Here is a 20,755-nt window from a genome sequence, read left to right as displayed (position 1 = left end):
TCAAAACTACAAGGCTGACAGTTTTGTTAACCTCACAAATCTAATTTAAGTTGCATAAATGTGATCCAAATCTGGAACCTTCAATTTCTCAGTTTCCCAATTTTAAACCTAAAGCATAGTTTATTTACTAAATTGTTTTTATCAAGCATGAAACTCACATAAGTCCTGAAAAGTGAATCCAGCACAAGGGTCACCAACACATTCCTGGTATATATTAAGGACTTTGCTTTTTAAAAAGAGTAAAGACCAAGAGCTATTCCAACAAAATTGGTGAGAAAACAAATTGTTTACTATGTTAACAATGGCATACTGGAATGAAGAAGATACAGTATATTAAAAAATTACTTTAGTTTTTCCAAGAACCCAGTTGTCAAGGTGGGCTTTTTCCAAGATGGCAGCACAGGTCTCTGGGCTTACTGGAGGATCATCATTTGTTTTGTAACAGATGAGGTAATACCTAAAGACAAATGCATGATTCTTTATTTGATTAATGGAGGGTAATAAATGCAAATATATTTAAACCATTCTTTTAAGTAATAAAAACAATTCAATGAAAGAAAACATAGCACTGAAAAAAACCAAAACAGCATATGAAAGAAAGTGCAGTTATTTATACACAGTATTAAGAAACTCAGTCAAAAGTGGATGAGTGACATATTGCACAGCCTGGAGGGTTTTTTAATTCTATACCAACACCAGAAGGTTTTTAAAAAGAATTCAACCCAAGCATAATAGCACACCATTTCTTTCCTGCTCACTACATTCTGTGAAAGTGATTTCAGCGGTAATATCAAAATAAAATAAAAATATTTTAAAAGCTTTTTGGCCTAAATTATATTATTTCATAATTAGAAATTTCACAAAAAATACCTATCTTGTCTCATGTGCTAGACCGTCTACCTTTGAGATACTTAATATCTCAATAGATGCTGAGATGCATCCCAGCTCTTGTTAGCTCCTTGGAATCAGTTTTGCAAAACCTTTTGGAACATGTAAGTGCCATTGTGACACATCATCTGTAAGCACTTAAACTGGCAAACTCATTACTCAGAATTATTTCTGACTAGGAACAGAGGTCACAATGCTCACTCATAAAAATTACCTCTGATACACCAGCTCAGCTGCTGGATAGAAAATACTTGTTTGTTCCAGGACTTTCCAAAATGCTCTACAACAAAATGAACCATCTCTATCTTGACTTTTTAATTTAAGAAAATTACATTAATTATGTGTGCTTCCTGATAGTACATTCTGCTTTTTTACTGTTATTCAGCCTTTAAACACAAAGCCTGGGTTTACCAGCTTTAAATGACAGTAACAGTTTGCTCATGGAATAATAAAAAAAAGAGACAATGTCGATTCTTCATTATCACCTACAGTTCCCCCTTATTTTTTTAACACAATGAATTGGCTTATTTTTATTAAAATCAAATAATGATGCCATTATCTCACGTCTACCCATAACTCTCAACTACTAAAAAAACCCAAAAATAAGACATACATTTAATAAAAATCTTTTTTTCTTTTGAGGGCCATGTCCTCAGTGCCAAGGATCTGCCCAGCCTCACTGCAATCAGGGGTACAGTCTCTAGAGAGTTACCCCATTATGTTTACTGCCTTTATCTATGTTACTTGAACAGTTAAGTTTGGGTGTTTTTTTTAATAAAAAGCTGTCACCAAAAGCTACAGCACATCTTGTAGTGATAACTATCTCTTTCCATGCTGCACCCATCTAAAAGCTGCATTCTTCCAAAACAGCAGCAGTTCCAGGATTATTTTTCCAGAAACAAGGCTTTAAAAACATCCCTTTGCTGTTCCCCTCTCATCTCATGCACCTGCAGCACTCTACTGCTCTCTCTTTCTAATGCTTCTGTCTAAATAGGTGATGCTTGCTTCTTCCCAGTTTTGATCTCCATTCCCACAACTCTGTTCTGATTGAGACAAGTACTCAGGGTCTTTATTTGTAAGAGAGAAGTGAAGATTTTTGGGATGGAGGAAGAAGGTAGTTAAAGGAATAATACAATAACACTGAGTTCAACTAGTTCTGCTTCTTAACTAATACTTAAAAATTGTATTTTAAACAACATTATGCACTCAATGAACTTGTCATCCCTAGACCAAGAGTCCAAAATTAGCATTTACCCTGCACAAGCAGATGTTGCACAGTGCTGAAGGGTGGGAGCTAGAGAAACTGTGGTGTTCCTTGGATGCTGTGGCTGCAAATTCTTGGCTTTAATTTGAAATAAGACATTTCTAATACTCAAATCCTTGAAGAAAATTGCAGAGTATAAGCAAGTAAATTTCTACCCAAATGCTCAGATAGCCTGAAAAATCATTCTGTGATTCATCATCTTTCCCTACCCATCAAAAACACTGTGCCTGAACTACTCTTGGTCATCCAGTCTATAACCTTCTTTGTCACAGGAAATGTCCTTGTTTTTCTTTCAAAGACCATGCCAAAAACACTGCTGGTGCTTAGCAAGCAATGGATGGCAAATGTAGGAGAGAAAAGAGCGGCTTCATGTCGATGTTACCGTTTTATGAAGTTAGCAAAGAGTATACGATGTGAATAACCCTGTCTTCGAATCCGCGCTGTCTCCAGAATTCCCGTGTAACGCAGCTGAACCAAAACCTTTTCTTTGTCAAACTTGTTTGCCTGCCGGTCGTTGTTTGGCTTGATGCATCTGACAAAATGGGGCTGGCCAACGACCATTTTGGATAACAAATCCATCAGAGAATACTGCAAAAAAGTAACAAGAGATCTGTCACCACAGTACTTATGTAACTGGTCCATGTGTAGCTGAAATTTTATTTCATATGATCAGAATCATATCCAAAACCATTTACATGTCATTAAGCTGATACTTTAAGAGTAGATGAAGTAAATGATGCAAAAACAATTCTAGTTTTTCTAAGCTACTAGTATATACTACTTGAGAGAAATACCGATTCCAAAAAAATGCACCAGATTTCATCCAGAACATTCTCACAGATTTCCATGATGTCCAACATATGACAGAACCCTTACATTCCTTACATTTACTTTCTTGTCTTGGAGCTTTGCTAGGTAATCACAGCCATTTTTCTTTTTATTGTTGTCACCTATTTGAAGACCCTTGTTCAGTCAGAGAGTAAATCATCCATCTACGGATGGGAAGTGGAACAGCAGCAACCTAGTAAATATTTCAATTCCTGCATTAGACTGGAGGAAACTAAGGCTACCCCAGAAGAAGGGCTGGTTGAACTGCTCTGATATTGGTGTGTCCTGTTCATTGTACAGACTGATGGTGATACTATAACTGCCTTGCCAAGAGGAAACTTCCAAGGAGGGCAAAGCTAGAAGATCACAATTCCAAAGCTGCATTTTTCCCACCTCACCAGAATACCAGGCTATCAGAGGGGATGCAGCCTGTAGCTCCTCATGCTAGCTGAAGGGAATCTGACCTTGACTGGTGTTTTGAAAAATTGTTTCATAGGAATATCTTATTAAAACACAAATGAAAAGGCTCATTCCTCAAGATTCAACCTGACTCAAAAGAAAGAAGCAGCCAGGAGGTAATGCAGCTCAGCAGTAGGTTGGTTACATGAAACCAGTGTAGGACATCAAGAGCCATATGTTTCCTATTAAAATGTGCAATTCCATTCTGGACAGAAGCTGAACCATACAGCAAAGTGCTTAATTAGCTCCATCACCAGTGTGCCAAGTGAACACAAACAAGTAGGACGCACTAATGGATATATTTTTTCCATGCAGTCTGAGGTGGCATATGCTTTTCTCAGCCACCATAGATTTCTGTGTATGAGTAAACCAGTGGGGCTGAAGGTGAATTTTCATTTAAAAGCATTAGCTATCATGATCTGAGCAAGGATGTCCATGGCAGAAAACAGTATCAGAAAAGTGTAAACATAATTAATTCATTTGCAGCCTCTGATGCTAGAAGTGCTGATAATGCACTGAATCACAGACATTAATTTGAATGAGATTCAATATTTTTTTCATCTAGAATATCCAAACAATATATAGCTTTGGACCACTGTGGTACCTAAACTGAAATTATCCTTCACAGTCCACAAAGCTGTGCAACTGTATCTAAAAAAGAGAGATCTGCCTCCTCATTGTTCTGACACAGATGTAAGTCATAAAATCATAGAATATATTGACTCGGAAGGAACGAATCAGGATCATCAAGTCCAACACATGGCCCTGTGCAGGACACCCCAAGAATGACACCATGTGCCTGAGAGTATTGTCCAAATGCTCCTGGAACTCTGTCAGACTGGTGCTGTGACCATTTCCTTGGAGAGCCAATTCCAGGCCCCAGCTATCCTCTGGGTGAAGAACTTTTTCCTGATATCCAACAAAAACCTCCCCTGATTCAGCTTAGTGCCCTTCCCTTATGTCCCGTCTCTGGTCACAAGAGTGAAGAGATCAGGTTCTGCCCTTGCTCTTCCCCTTGTGAGGGTGTTGAAGGTCACAAGGAGGTCTCCCCCCAGCCTCCGCTTTGCCAGGCTGGACAGACCGAGTGACTTTAGCTGCTTCTCATATAGCTCCCCTCCAGACCCTTCACCATCCTCATGGCCCTCCTTTGGATGCTCTACTCTAGTTTAATCTCTTTCTTACCCTGTGGCACCCAAAACTGCTCCCAGCACTTGAGGTGAGGTCACACCAGTGCAGAGCAGGACAATCTCCTCCCTTGTCCAGCTGGCCACACTGTGCCTGATGCCCCCCAGGACAGAGTTGGCCCGCCTGGCTGCCAGGGCACTGCTGGCTCAAGTTCAACTTGCCATGGACCAGGACCCCCAGATGCCTTTCTGTGGCACAGCTCTCCAGCCTCTCATTCCCCAGTCTCTACACACAACCAGGGCTGCCCCATCCCAGGTGCAGAATTTGGCCATTATCTTTCTGAATTATCATGTAGTTGGTGATTGCCCATGCCTCTGATTTGTTGAGGTCTCTCTACAGGGCCTCTCTGCTCTCAAGGAAGTCGAGAATTCCTCTCAATTTAGTGTCATCAGCAAACTTGGTATTCCTTTGAACTGTGCACTGAATTCATTGTGAACATCCCCAAAGCCACTTTATGGTTTGCTGGGAGAGATGACTAAACAAGAGTTGGAAATTCAAAGCATAACCAACTCTGTGTGCCACTTTGGAGGAAAGGATGCTCTTCACTGCTATTTGCTATTTTAGGACCAGCAGCACAGCCAGTGCTTGGGAAGGTCCAGAGCACTGCTAAAGGAACCACAAGGATGAGCTCTGGGCAGCCACTGTGCAGTGACCATCAAGAACTCCTGCTTCCAGTTAACTTCTCTCTCTTTCTTGAACTCTTGGACATTCACTAATGTCCAATCTCCCTTTATCTTGTTTGATGTAAAAACAAGCAAGTGAAAGATTAATACTGATTGTCATACATCATCAAGACAGCAATGTGGCTGTGTAATCAAGTACAATTAAAGATGAAACATCACAATCTCCTCAAAATATTTGTACTGCACAGACTGCTGCACCATATACACAGTTCATAAACTCTAAGTGGATCACTACTGACTCTAACTCAACAGGTGCATTTCAAAAAGTAAAAGAATAAACATTTTTATTAAACATATTTATTAAAATATTTGATATCTTACTCTAAAATAAGAAGCAACTGTCTGTGTTTTCATGCTGGTTGTTTCTCTTGGATGATGTCCAGTATCTCCTGCTTCATTCTATAAAGATGAAGGAAAAAACACTTTTTATCTCTAATTACCCTGCAGTACCCTTTCCAATGCCTCAAGAAAGCACCCCTCAGAGAATATAAATAATTAAAAAGTATTCTAAAGAGCAAAAGTTACAGCATGATCACTAGCACAAATCAGTTACACCAATACTTTGCTACACAATACACAAATATTCACACACACAAAGGGCACGAGTTGGTAATAGAGCATCTAATAACTGCCACAAATGACTGGACAATGTCTGAGGTCCTGTCTCTTATTTCATCATCACTGTTAATTTGATAGTTTTCTAAGGAACGTGGCTATACTTCACACTAATATTTTAATTTCTCTTTTTGCTACAATACAGCTGAGAAATAGTATTTTTTTCCTCCTGAAGTTGTTATAAAACATAGCCAGAAAGAAGGGAAATGTTAGGTTTTTACCTCGCGGAAGGAATATGAATTGCACAACACAAAGATATCCAGCTAAACAGAAAAGAAAATAAAAGAGGGAGAAAAACCAAGGAAGGGGTTACTCACTTACTTTCAATACCAAAACAGCTACTGCCTTTCTAGTTTAAATTAGGCTTCAATGCAGAATCACAAAATCTGTTTTCTTACCTTTGTATGACTGATTGATTTTTGGGAGGTCCACATTTGATAACTGATTGTAGTTTTGCTTTTGGTGTGTGCCAGGTTACCTATGGGAAGATGAAAGAAAATAACCTACCAAAGTGCTTACATCTCATCTAAACTAAGAATGATTTTGAACCCCCTTATTCATGCCTCAAGTGCAACCAGATGATTATAAACTCATTGACTTTTTCAGAGCATGTCTTCATTTCCCCTTTAACCTGTGGGTGGAATGAGCTCTGAAGAAGTTGCATGAACACAGAAAATGATGGTTTTTTCTCCTTCAGCTCATATATCATCTGCTACATAAAAAAAATGAACAAACAGACTGCTCTAGAAGGTAAGATAGATACACCTTAGAGCATCTATGTGTTTTTTACCCTAATAATGTTCTAGTTCTAATGCAACATATTAGTTAAAGAAAAATGTGCTAATACCCTTCTCTGGCCCTGAGGAAAAGTGACATGGCATGACTCAAGATTATACACCTAAACTCTACTCTTTACTACTCTTTCAACCCCTGGTAAAAATAAGATTGTATTTTTTCACAGAACTTGCTGGAAACCATCACTGGCCTGTTCTTCCTCTGAAGTGTGGCTGGGTATTCCTGGGTGGCTACTAGCTGAAATGGACCAAAACTGTCCCAGGGAGGCATTCTAACCATTAATCAGAATGAGCAGCCCTGTGGGAATGCTTCAGCCACTGTTCACTGACTCTGATTGGTTTATAGCACAGACAAAGTCTTAAGGCTCTAACTCTGGAATTCTAAGCCAAGCAATATCTTCATTATGATGACTTTGAAGGACTAGGTGCATTGACATGCTTTACACAGACACTGGTCTTTTCAAGGAATAATGAAAATTCTGCTGATCTTTCCATCATGTCTCTCAGTGTTGATAAACCCTAAACATTGCTGCATGCTGCCACTGCTTCTGCTAATAACATAACACCACTGGGATCTCCCTCTCCACTGGGAGAGCCTGTATCTCTCTGTGCTCAGCTACTATCAGGAGGAGGTGGATAAGAGTTGGACTAACAGCTGCAAATATGTGTCATGGTAATGCATCTGGTATTATGTGATGATATCAAGGCCTAAACCTCCCTGGAGTTCAGCTGAATATCACAGGGTGAGAAGGAATAAGAGAGGATTACTCACAGCTAACTTTAGCTATGTGAAATTGAGGTGTCTACAGGATCCCTGCTGTATTTAGTGGAGAGAGACATCTTCAGAGGAGATTTTGCCCATCCCAAGAGAACCACCTGAGATAAGAAGATGGGTTGGACTTTGGGTAATTCTCTACAATTACTCTGATTCTAGATAAATTACATGGATCAGAAACCTAACCTTCAGTTAGCTCTAGCTGGAAGGTTTGAGCCAGTTTTTGAAATGCTACATGCAGCGTTTCACAATATTTAACAAGAAGACTAAAACAGCCTTCATAGTTACCTTGCAAAACATTAAGACTTGGGATCAGTTCTTGGAGCCATTTGGATGCTTACTTGGACTCTAGGAAATTATGGTTTAGTATATTACCAGATATCAACAAGCCAAAAAGTTCAGGCAAGGGCATTGAGCTCTGTGCTTTCCCAGGAACACTCAAAATAAAATTCCAAAACCAAATTTTGCATTCTAATATCAAAGCTCCCTTTGTAAAGAAGCCTTGCCAAAACCTCAGCTTCTGTAAGTTATGATAACATTTTCATTTCCATTAGGCACTTTCAATTTTCTGCTAGAAATTTCTGCTAGAAATGTCTCCCATGTAATTACACAAGAAAATAATGTTGTAAAGTACTTACTGTATGGCATCAATGCCATCACACAGGGAGTACTACAACACTGTAACAAACTGGTTGTGAGGAAACTAACCCATAATCCTGCAATGGAAGGCAGGACACTTTGCAAGGACATAGCTCAAACAAGGTGCAATTTAGGAGCAATTTCTGTAGAGCCAGTTTTATTCCTCCACCTCTATTTAGGAATTTCTTCTGGAAGAGCTTACTAGAAGGACCCCATCAGTTACCTATCATATAGAACTCTAAGGCTGTAAATAAAGGAGTGTCTTCTCAGTCTTTGCAGCAGATGAGAGGAGCCCCAAGCTTTGTTCTCTACCACTTAGAGATAAATTGCATGGAGGCAATTTATATATGCCCTGTTCAAAACAGGCCAGTGACATACCTGATCCTTCCTGTTCAGTCCTCAGCTCAAGAGATGCACTCCACTCCCTGGCTTGATCCCCTACCCTGAAGAAAGGACCTTGAAAGAAGTCTCTACCACTTCCTTGGCACTTGACTAGACCACTATCTCCCTTGCAGCTTGAGATGGCTGCAGCTCCATTCAGTATAGATTGCATGGTTGGAAAGTGAAGCCACAAAGTGTGTAATGTCATCAATGAGTGGGCATATGAAACCTAGCAGTAGTCATCACGATGGCTGGAAAAAATAAGAAGATCACCACAAAGCAATACCTGTTTTTGTGAGAGGGTGAGTTACCAGCTGTCGTATCAAGTTGTTTTCAGATGATCGCAGTAGCAGCACAATATCAGCTGGCAGAGTATCTCTATTTTTGGCTAGGAATCCACTTGCATTATATAGAACCTGTTCAAAAAGTGCATTTATACATCTTCTTGGATTTTGAAAAGTAATTGTAAATTTAAGCTTTCTGGAATAGGACTTTAACAAGATACACAAATAGTTTTTCAGCTATCAGGCCCACTCTCACTTCTAGTCTTTTTTTTTTGGACCACTAAAAGTTCTACCTTTTCAATACTGAGATATGATGCAAATGACTAAATGCAAATCTGTAATTCCAAAGCAGCTTGAGACATTTATTTTTCCTAATGCAGGTAGTAGTTTTGACCTATGTGGCTTTATTACCAGGACAAGTGTATTGCAGTCCTCCTTTACACCTGTATATATGCTAATGCACAATTAAGAAGGCACTTGATTTCAACCACATCACACAGCGTTACCCATATGACTCTACAGTCTTTCTGTGCTATACATATTATGCTGCACTGGACCCAGGACTTGGCACTCTTCCTAGGGATCTCTGTATTAACTGTAGAGGAAGTTTGCAGAATCACAAACTGCATTATTGGCAACTGAAATGTCTCTAAAAATTCCAAGAATGGTGTACCTAATTCAAAATGTAACTTCAGAGTTCTATCTCGATGGTCTAAGGGGTTCACAAGAAAACTTGATGTGTCAAGAGGGGTAGAAGATACTGGGACATATAAGTTAGAAAAACCCATCACAGAACAACTCAGCAAAAGTCTTAAATGATGAAAAAGACTTGTAAAGGAAGAGGAAATAAATTGTTCTCCAGTTCCACAGTAAGGGGTAATGAATTTACATGGCAGCAATGAAGACATCAGTTAGACAGCATAAGAAACTTCCTAATGAAAGAGTTTTTTGAACACTGATGGGGCACTGGTGTAATTAGCCATCTTCAGTGGCTGCTAACAGGAATGGTAGAGGGAGACTGGCTTTTCACTCCTTCCAGTGAGTTATGCTATGCTGGTGAAATGCAACTCAGCTGGAGATGAGGTTCAGAGGAGTTACAAGAGGCTTTTGTAACTTGCTGTCTTATATTATGTAAGGTGTAAGGTATTTTCCATCAGTTGACGGGCAGTATTTGCCTCTTCCCAGCCCAGCTGCTCCAGCACTGCACAGACCCAACATGGTTTCCCATGTGAGACATCAGTGCTCACTCTGTACCCTTTAGAAGAGCTCAGAAGGAGGTGGGAGCCCCTGCTTTCCCAAGGCAGGTTCAGGTGAGCAGTGTCATCCTGCTGCAGTGTAACAGCAGCTCCTCCTGTGTTTGTGCAGCACGTGCAGCCAGTCACCTTGTGCAGGAAGTGAGGAAGGATGCTGCTGCTCTGCTGCTCACTGAATGAAGCAGGAAGCAGGGCCTGCACTCTCTGTCTGGCTGATGGCAAAGAACAGAACTAAGAAAGGTTGATGGTGTGTAGGAGGTAGTAGAAAGAATGGATCTGGGTGGTGGTTAGAAACAGTGGGAAAGTGGGAACAAGCATGGTGCAGGACTTCGAGGAACTAAGGGGAAGAGTGTTGAGTTGCATTACATGCCAGCTATGTTTTGTGTCTTCTATAACACACACAGTTCATTTACCTGGTGACATTTAAGAAAAATACACTCCTGCTATTGCTTTTTTTTTTTAATGAGGGATAATAACTTTTCAATTTATTTTTGATATGTAAGGCATTGCCAACATTCCCATGCCTAGACTGAAGAGACAATTGTTGAGAACTAACTCAGATGACCTCTTCTATTTCGTTCCAGCCCTACCATTCCACAGTCCCCAACTAACATCATCAGGTGTCTTACCTTTCCTGCATAATGATAAATTCCAAAGGTTAGATCTACTCTTTTTGGTCTCCAAAAATATTTTGATTTCAAATTATCTTCAAATTTTTCTGAAAGGAAACACATAGCTTATCTTACTGGAGTTACTCTACAAGCATTTTCTTCTGAACCTGTAGCCCTCCAAGGAGATTTCCTGACTTCTCAGCCAATGCAGAGGCACAAAACAGACACTGATGTTTGCAAGGACAGAGATACCATAATGTTCTTGTAACAAAAGAAGACACTGGATAGAGAATATGGGAGCTCTTGGACAAGTTACTTTGTTCCTATTTTTTAATCTGTGACCTCAGAAAATCATAGAATCATTACGGCAGGAAAAGATGTCCAAGCCCTTAATCCAGCACCACTCTGTTCACCACTAAACCATGTCCCCAGGTGCCACATCCACATATGTTTGCCAGGGCTTTCCTTTCCAAGATTTTTATCTACATATATGAAACAATGCAGAAATCATTCCTAAGGATTACTTGAGGAGTTATGAGGAAACATTTACTGATTGAGTGCTTCTGTACTGTAGGCTAAAAAGCATGAGGATAAAAGAACAACAAGCTCATATAATTGCATAGGCATTGTTATGGGATTTTATTAGGTCTTCTGATTGGGTGTTGGCTAAAACTCTAATTTGACACTTTGCCCATTCAAAAAATAGTAAACCCAGGATTTATCTGCACGGAAATACCACTGAAATAATTAAGTCAATGGTAATTGCAGCTACTCAACAGCACTGAAATATTCAGGATCTGAATTACAATGACTTTAGGTGTTTTAATTTTAACTGGTGAATAGAAAACACTCAGAAAGCATAATTTGCTGAAAGGTACTGAAGCATATTTGCAGTCATTACTCTTAAAACATATTGAATTTCTTGCTCAGATACAGCTCACAAAAATCTCAGAGCTGAGCACAACTGAACTTTGCAGTGTTCTTGGTCTATGAACCTAGAGTTTTAATTCAGTTTGATCTTTACTTTTCAAGCTCTGCAGCAAAAATTCCTGAAGGTGGGAGAGCTTTAAACCTGGATCAGCAGCTTAGGTTCATTTGCACTCTTGATGTTTCTCTATGAATCTCAAGGGCACAACCATCCCAGCATTCATGTCTCCCTCAAACACACTGTGACACTGAAATGGGGGCTCACTAAAAGCACAACTAGCATGTAGTCTGTCGCTATAGGACACATGAAAGCACGACGCGAGCCACCTGCTATTTGCAAGGTAAAGAAGAAGGTTTATTCTCCGACTCCAACTTTTATACTATCCCAAAGGTGACATTGGATTGGAGAGTGAATGGGCCACCTCTCCAAAGACATTGGACAAACCACTAGTACATCAAGTTTCTCCACCCCCATAAAAGAATGCAAAACAATATGTTGTTTATAGAAATTGTGTGGGAAAGTTCTCCAACAGAATGTAAACTCAGACGGCTTTAGAAAATCTTAAGAATCAGGGTGACAGTAGTCTGAACTGAATGTGCCAAACAGAAATTGAACAGAAGACAAGCTGTAAAACTGTGAAATGAACCATATACTTACCTACAAGTGTCTGATCTGTTGCTTGTGGGAATCGGCTTTCCTCATCCAGCAGAGACAAGAGACCCATTGGTTTCTGCAGGAACATATCTAGGAGGGGCCTGTTGTCCTCGTATTCTATAACTCTTGCATCAACACCTTCGTAAAGGTATTCATTCTGCAGCAAGAAACAGAAGGCATGCTTTGTCTGTGTATACAGAATAACTTCAGAAAATAATTCACAAACTGTCAATTGTAGCAAATTAAAGCTGCATTGAGAAAGTATGCCTCAGGGCTAAAGCCATCAAGGTTTTGCAGAAACAAATGTCAGCTGGGATTTTGGTTTTGAATACGTAAGTTCAATACTCCTATGGCATATTTGGTTAAATAAGATACTTTACAGGAACAGCAAGAATTAAAGAAACAGAGTTGAAGAAGATACAGTATATTGTTTGCAAATAGAGATGTCAGGGTCTATTTATTTCCCTGGTCTAAAATGTAGAAAATGTCTTAACCATTTAGAGCTATGTTTACATTTCCAACTCATTGCTTAAATCCAAGTGATGGCTAAGATTTACAAAAGTGACTACACGTTCCAGTGGCTTTACTTGTTTGATCACTCTCCTCAAATTCCTGGAAAAATTCTTAAGTGGAGAAGAAAGGTGCACATACTTTCTAAAATTAAAGAACTGTGCACATACTTCCTAAGAATTAAAGAAATTGCCTCAGATTTGCCTCTAACACATTTTCACTCCTTTTAAGGAACTAGGGAAAGCTATTCCCCAAGATCTAAAAACAACAAAAAAGCTAGTGGGGTGGATTTCTTTGTTTGCCTTTTTTTTTTTTTTTTTTTTTTTTTTTATTCTTTTGGTCTGGCTGTTTTTTTCCTGAAGACTGCAAATATCCCTGGATTCCTCCCAGACTAAGAAAAAACAAATAACAAATATGTCCACAGTGTGTTGTGGTGGTTTTGTCTTGACTATAATTTAGATTATAGCTGGAAAATACATGAACGACCTTCCTTAATCCTTTAGCAAGGCAGAGGAGAGCTGTAGATTTACCAAGAGAAGGTTGCTCTAGGGACTACCACCCCCCATTATTTTTGCTTGAATTAGGTAAAGCAATAGCAGTTTTCTACCACACAATGCTCCTGTTTGTGCCAGGGATGCCTTCAGTCCTGTGCAGGCTGTACTGTGAAACACAGAGCTTTTGATCTACTTTAAAAATCATACCTCTGCCAAAGGATAGGACTTAATAAGTGTTGTATTTATGTATAGTGTTAAGATCTCAGTTTTGCCATCCTGAATTCATTGTGAGAAGAATATCACAAAAATGAATGATGGCTAATACTAATGAGTTCAAAGACCTCTAACCTTGGAAGACCTCTCCTTATGTGTCATTCACTTGAGTCTGAATAAGTGAAGAAGGCAACACATTGAGCATTTAAAAAAGAAGTTCACTTTCATGTACAACAGAAAAGCATCTGTTTCATACCTCTTAATCTCAGAGAAACAACAAAAGGCATAAAATCAATAAGACTGGTCTAAAAATACAGGCACAAATAAAAACCTGCTGATCCATTTGAAAGAGGACACAAAATATATACCTAAACCTTTTCAGTATCCAGACTGATGTAATTTCCCAGGACACTTTTCAGTCTAAGGAAAGGTTATAATTCAGTTTATATGCCACACAAGGGTGTAATCAGTAAGAAGCTCACCTATAGCCCCATCAGGACTCCTCATTTGAGACAAGTAACATTAACCTCATTCATGTCTCCCCTGAAGCAGTGGACAGGTGGGGTTTTGCCTTTTAATTTAATCAATGACCTGAGTAGCAGGACAAGACAGGAGAATAATAAATGTATCACTGATATAGGTGAGAAGTTAATTATGTACCTGTAGGAGCTGGTGGCAGAAAGGGAATGTGTTATCTCCCAGAGATAACATGGCAGTAGGGGCAGTTTAACTGAGGGCTACAGCTACAATGACACATAGATGTTCATGGAACCAGCTGGTACTGCTTAGGATTATCTAGAGTAATCTTATCAAGGGGGCAAGGGGAAAAGACTTCTCAGGAAGGTCTGTCAGAGGAGAGTGTTTCTGTGACACTTGGACATCCTCAAACAAGCTCTCACAATCAACCTGTCTAATCATAAACCTTTTCCAACTTCAAATGCTTGTGAGAGGCTGGTTTAGAGAGCTGATAAAAGTGTTCTCCTTGAAAAAGAAAGGAACTCTTAAGAGCTGTACTGCTGTGCTATAACAGCAACATCTGCTCCTCTCCCTGGCCAGGCAGCACCCCGGGCCTGACCTCCAAGCCTGCAGTGCATGTGACCACTCAGTTTGTGTCCTTTGTGTCTGGACAACTGAACGAGTGTCAGCCCTGACAGTTTTGGAAATGCTGCCATCTCCCCAGCAGGATATGAAGGAGTTCACTCCATCACTTCCCATGGGCTCCTGAAGGACAGCTGATGACCAAGCCAGGTACCACTGTGACAGATGACTCAGAAATTATATTGTATTACATTTTCTGATGCAGTGCTAGTTTCAACGACAGCATTAGGATACAAGCAGCAAGTATAAAAGCTTTAATGACAGACATCATAAAACTGTAATGAAATAGGTCTTATTTGAATTAATAAGATGAATCAGCTACAGGATTTTGCAATCCCCTGTGATGTTTTTGACAAGAAAGCTTCACAAAATAGGTATTTCTTGAAATTCTAAAGCATAATCCATTAGAAAGTATTCCTGTGGATAGGATGTCAAAAGGAATAATCGAGTTATACTCAATCTCATCTTAGCATTACATGGTATCTTTCCTATGATCAAAACTATGCAACATTAGCTTGTACCACCTGGTTTCAATGGTAACAAAAGAATTACAAAATGCATTAGGGAATGGTCTTCATGTTTAATAAAGTAATGCCATTTTACTGGGAACATTTTACAATGACACTTTGGTTTAAGTGGAGACAACAGAGACTTATTCACAAGGAACCTTTTCCAGCTGAAACTAGAAGATAAATTGTCATGAGAATGTAAAATAAACATTGCATACATTTAATGCAAAAATTATCATTCCTTCCAGCTGATGGCAAACTTGCTACTTTCCAAAATGTTTTAGCTGCCATTAAACCTTTTACTTCTTATAGGGGAATGACAAATGAGAAAGGAATGGGAAGGCTGTCTTGCTGCACAATGTGACCTGCAGATCATGGGGCTGACAGAAATTAACTTACATCAGTATCTAATATGTAAGGGGAACACCTTGAAGGACAGGACTGAAGGTCCAAAAATTCTACTTTGCTTTATATTAACCAAAAAAACCCCCGCTGTACTAGCAAAACAAAAAGCAGGGACTAAGTTGAGAGGCCACATTCTCTCCTCAGTCAGTAGAGACAGGGATGTATCTATTTGTCTCCATTTACTATTGGGAATCTACACTATCATTATCTTAAACTATGTACCCACCAGTCTTTCTGTTAAATTAGTGAAAGGAGATTGCATTCAGGCCTAAAAGCCTTTATTCTTAAATGCAAACATTAAGTCAACAATAAAGAATAAATTCTCTTAATTTTGACTTGAGTTGTCCATGTTGGCCCACAGGCACTCCACTCTAGCTGACACCCTGAGCCTCAGGTTGTGAGAATACCACTGTTCCTTTCTTCTACCCCTGACACTACTGACTTTTTTTTTTTTTTTGTAGGCCACACTTCCAAGGAAAGCAAAATTGAACACTTTTCAGATTCAGATACAGAAAAGAAACCACTGACAAGGATAAAATAATGTCACCTGCAACGTTCAAAGCACTATCAACCTTAAGAGTGTATTTACTACTTGGCTTCATTGGTCAAATTACCAAAATATGATTCACCTTCTCTGTTGACATAATCACTACTTACTACTAGGTGAACATGAGCTAATGACAAACTAAACTGTAATCAACTGATTAGGCCTCAGCTTCCAATCAGATATGTCAAATTTCATCAAATTACATGTGATATGATATTCAACAGGGCAAAACAGGGAAAGGAATGAAAAGATAATGTATCTGTACATTTTACGTCTCTTGAGGGAAGTGTAAAAGAATTTAAATTCTTCAGTCTTCCTTGGGTATATCTAAAGCGTTCAATGCAGTCCTGTGTTCAATGCAGACTTCTGAGATGGCACAGGGCAGTCTGACATGTCTGTCTGGCACTGCACAGGGCTGTGAAGAGACACTAGCCTGGGTCCCCAGCAACAGGACAGCTCCAGCAGCACAACAGTCAGGGCTAAGGGAAAGTCAGCACAAAGGTCTTCGTGACTTCTGGCATCAGCCTTCTCATAAACATAACTTCTTTTTTTTAGACTCTAAGGCACAAACCCTTGCATATAAAGTCATTTGGAAAGTCAGGCAGATATATCAGCAAAGGGCAGAGGCCATCCTAATGTTTTACATTAGTGATATTTTTTGTTTTAGTTTACAATTAAAGTACATTACTGGTGTCAACGCAGCAGAGTCCTTACAGTGAACAGAAAAGACTCTGAAGCCACCTGCTTTCTCAAAGGCTGGTTTTTTTTATGTAAAACTGGGACAACCATGTAAAAAATAAATGAAAAGTGATGTCTTATAATGACTATGAATCATACCACAAATCATTCTGTGCCATTGGGTTGTAATGCAGAATAACACACTTCTCATTTCCTGTCTCTGAAAGGGGCAGATTTACACCCACACTTGCATGAACTTAATCTATATAGCTCCTTCTGCACTCTTGTAGTAATATCTTTGGAGACTGTTACAAGATAATATAATGAAGTTTGATTTAATCTGATGTAGTGGTTTGATGTACATTAAGGTAGACAGTCACTTGGTATCACAAGCTGGATGTGGACACTTGTAATAGAAATACTAGGACTGGTATAAATGAAATATGAATGGGAATGTGCATATAAGCACCAGAAAAAATAGTCTTAGAATAGCTGTGCCATAGCCTGTGATTTGAATGAAGAACATTTGCTCACAACAATAAAACTGAGGAAAGAGTTTCTTACATCAAGAACAGAAGGCCTTCACTTACATAAAAACACAGTGCAGAGAGTTAGTGAGTGGAACACTGAAGCTGACAGCAGGAGCATGACTGCGAGGTTATAGCACATCACACACAATTTTCTCACAAGCCCACCATGGAAATGGACTATAGGCATAAAAATGTGTATGTTCCAAACAAGTAAAGCCAGATAATGGCCTTGCTAAAGGTTATGGATGCTGAAGTAAATAAGGGTTTGAGGCAAAAAATGATTGCTAAAGGCTGTAAAAGATATGTCCAAAAGCTATTTCAGCAAGAAGAACCTAACAGACATGATGAAGACTTGCCAGATAGTGTCCATTATTCTAAATGTCACTCATAAAATTTTCTTGGCCAGACCATTTGAACACACTCACACCCACCCACATATACCATGGTGCATTCTATGTATCTGTGTGTCCATGAAATCTGTGAGAGAATGAATGGAAATGGATAAAATTTATGTACTTAGAGATTCTGTAAATAAAGATTACCTTCCCCTTCTATGGATTCTATAGAGGAGTTGTATTAATTTCCTACAGGGAGAAATGGGCAAACTATATATTGTCAAAATAAGAATTTTTCCCCCTATCTGCTCAGTAGCAGAATAACCACCCTGACCAGTGTGCAGGAAAGCACATGCAAGGGAGCAAACTATTCCTCCTACATGGTGACACCACAAACTTCTGCAGTAAGATAGGTCTGGCCAAAAAGTTCTGTAATGGGATATGTAGAAACAAGTAAAGGTCAATTATACTGAACTTGACTCTATTTAAAAAAGAGAAGGAACATTAAGACAATATTTGGGTGTACAGGAATAGGGCTAGGAAAGCCAAGACTGGCCCCTCAGCAACAAAAGGTAACTAGGGAGAATGTGGTCCTGCTGCTGAACACGTTTGTGGATGATATAGAAAAGGCTGAGATATTCAGTGCCTTCTTTGCATTGATCTTGACTGATAATCCCAGGTCCCTGAGACCAGGGGAAAAGTCTGGAGCAAGAAAGACTGAACACAGGTGGATCAATTAGTGAAAAGTGGACATATGCAAGTCCATGGGATTGGGTCAGTGCCTGGGTTTGACAGAAATAAATATTGTTGCTGCAGTCTGTGCTATTTCCATCTCCCAACTGTTAGAAACAGCAATAGCCAAGTGACCTTCTTTTGTGAACTTGTGTACTTTGTAAAGAAGATGCCAAAGTAATTACAGGAGATCTAGTTAAAATTTTCTCTGGCTTTTGGATGATATTAAAACCAAGAAAAACTTGTGTCAATAATCTTGTACATAAATCTATAAAAAAACCTACAAGATACAAGACTGCAAGACAACATTTCCTGAAATAAACGGGAAGAGGATAAAATACTGAGCCATTAAAAAAATTGTTATATTACACATAAATGCATTCATTTCTAGACTGACACAGGCATGTACATGCATGTACACACCTGCATACATAGACATATTCCAGACTTGTAGCTCATCCTTGAAACAGTGATTAACACTGACAAAATACTCTGTTTCCACTAAAAATTACAGTTCAGGAGAATTTTCATCCATGTATCATAAACATCACTAATTTCAGTAAAACAACAGAAGTACAATTTCACCTATGGTTTGAATTCTGACTGTTCTGCTGTATAGAATTCTGAAATATTTCAATTTCCAGCAAGATCATTTTTTTTTCCCTGAAAATGTTATTTCTTCAAATAACAATATTGAATGATGATTTAAAGGTGGTTAATTTAAATATCCTGGAATTATTTACAAAGCTGAGATGACTTTTTTTCAGGTTTTTCCCTCTCCAAATTAATGAACTTTTATATTGACAGTGTTATTCCTTTTCTGTTTTAAAATAAATTATTTAGATTAAATGTATCATTATTTAGCTGAGATGATCTATTTTCTCAAGAAGAACAAAACAATTGTGAAATTTGCAGTTTTTAATAATGTAATTTCAGTGATCATTAAGCTTATTAGTAAACTATTATGAACTTTGCACTTTCAAAATTTTGTTACCACTCATTTACTTTTTTACTATTGAATCATACATTATAACACTCATTATTCCTCAAGAAAACAACACTGCATTTGCATCAATCAGATTATCACAGTGCACAGTGTTATGTTGCTTAGTTACTGTAAATTTCAAGTTTAATGCATTTTATGTTAGCATTTTACTTGCAAATAACAAGCACTGCTTCATGGAAAACATACTTAAAAATATTTTTTATAATCTGCTATTTACAAGCTATCATGGAGAAGGAACAGTGTCGTTTCTTGAGACAAAGTTTTATATGTTCACTAATACTGAAAGCTTTATATGTTTTATGTGTTTAGTAATACTAAAGATTCATCAAAATAACCAACACATACCTGTTCCCAGGCAAAGACATGTTGATTGAAGTAGAACTGAATTTGCTCATTGGCAATGTTGATACACAGTTGTTCAAAAGAATTTTTTTTGAAATTCTCAAAGCCAAAGATATCAAGAATTCCAATATTCAAGCCATCATCATTTTCACTGCAAAGATGAAATATACTTTTCATTGTTGTATCTTCATTTTTCATTAACTACCTTCATTACTATTTCACAAAAGAAAATCATGGGCCAAATCTGTACACCAGTTAGACAGTATAAGTTTTGCTGAACCAGAGAGCTCTTAAATTGATAATAATTGTTAGTTTGAAACACATAAACACAGATAAATTCAAAGATTACTGCAATGCAGACCAGATATGCTAAACCACATAATGACCAAGTTAACTGATAAGTGAATAGGGGATTTACAATTTTATTTTTACACTAATATTTGTAAGTAATTATTCTAAAAAGCTGACAACAGTACAGAAAGAACATGCAGTTCCTTTTGTTTCTCTTGTAATAACACAGGCTTTAGTCACCAGTATCCTGAAATTAAAGACTGTTGTCATTACGTATTATTTCTTCATATTATTTACTCATAATAATTAAAACTGCTTAGTTTAAAGTAAAAAGAATGACTAGCTAGATCATTTATGCAGCTAAATAACTTTATGCACTGGGATGTGGTATGAATTTAAATTACCAATTAAATTCCAGAGAAGCACTGGAAAAACTTTGGTTTGATATTTTAAGTAGGGCATACTCAAGATATGTGATCACTTCTGCAACTGCAAAAAAGCTTTAATATTTATTTGCTGAAGCAAAAATTAAGAGGATATAATTTTATAACAAACTGAGGTTGACATTAGTGACCTTTCTAGGCAAGTAAAATAGAAATCACATTATTTCTATAAAACCTCTTTGAGGGGCTATCTGTAATAATTTTTTAAATAAAGATTTAGGAAGAAATTACAAATCAGCCTCAAGACTCACGAATAGCACTTAAACCTCTTTATGAAGTCCATCTCAAAAAAGGAAGCATTTCATTGTGGAGGGATTGGAATTTTGTGACTATTTAATCTGTCTCAAAATTACATTTTTGATGAATAGACTGCTAAAATTT

The 20,755-nt window shown here is 38.2% G+C and overlaps 1 protein-coding gene across 1 annotated transcript in view; it reads right to left on the bottom strand.

The window, feature by feature from the left end:
- Positions 1-20,755, bottom strand: part of MYO3A (myosin IIIA) — a 137,408-nt gene that overhangs the window by 22,611 nt on the left and 94,042 nt on the right. Inside the window, exons 19-26 of the mRNA XM_031504179.2 lie at positions 19,644-19,791; positions 12,245-12,398; positions 10,678-10,766; positions 8,798-8,927; positions 6,321-6,400; positions 5,629-5,706; positions 2,535-2,740; positions 346-457 (exon numbers count right to left, since the gene is read on the bottom strand). Of these exons, the coding sequence (XP_031360039.2) occupies positions 346-457; positions 2,535-2,740; positions 5,629-5,706; positions 6,321-6,400; positions 8,798-8,927; positions 10,678-10,766; positions 12,245-12,398; positions 19,644-19,791 (997 nt within the window). The remainder of the gene's footprint in view (positions 1-345; positions 458-2,534; positions 2,741-5,628; positions 5,707-6,320; positions 6,401-8,797; positions 8,928-10,677; positions 10,767-12,244; positions 12,399-19,643; positions 19,792-20,755) is intronic.

This window comes from Lonchura striata, chromosome 1, assembly GCF_046129695.1.
Source record: "Lonchura striata isolate bLonStr1 chromosome 1, bLonStr1.mat, whole genome shotgun sequence".
Classification (NCBI taxonomy): domain Eukaryota; kingdom Metazoa; phylum Chordata; class Aves; order Passeriformes; family Estrildidae; genus Lonchura; species Lonchura striata.
The sequence above is the reverse complement of the archived record's forward strand: the minus strand, read 5'-3'. Positions and strand labels throughout refer to the sequence as shown.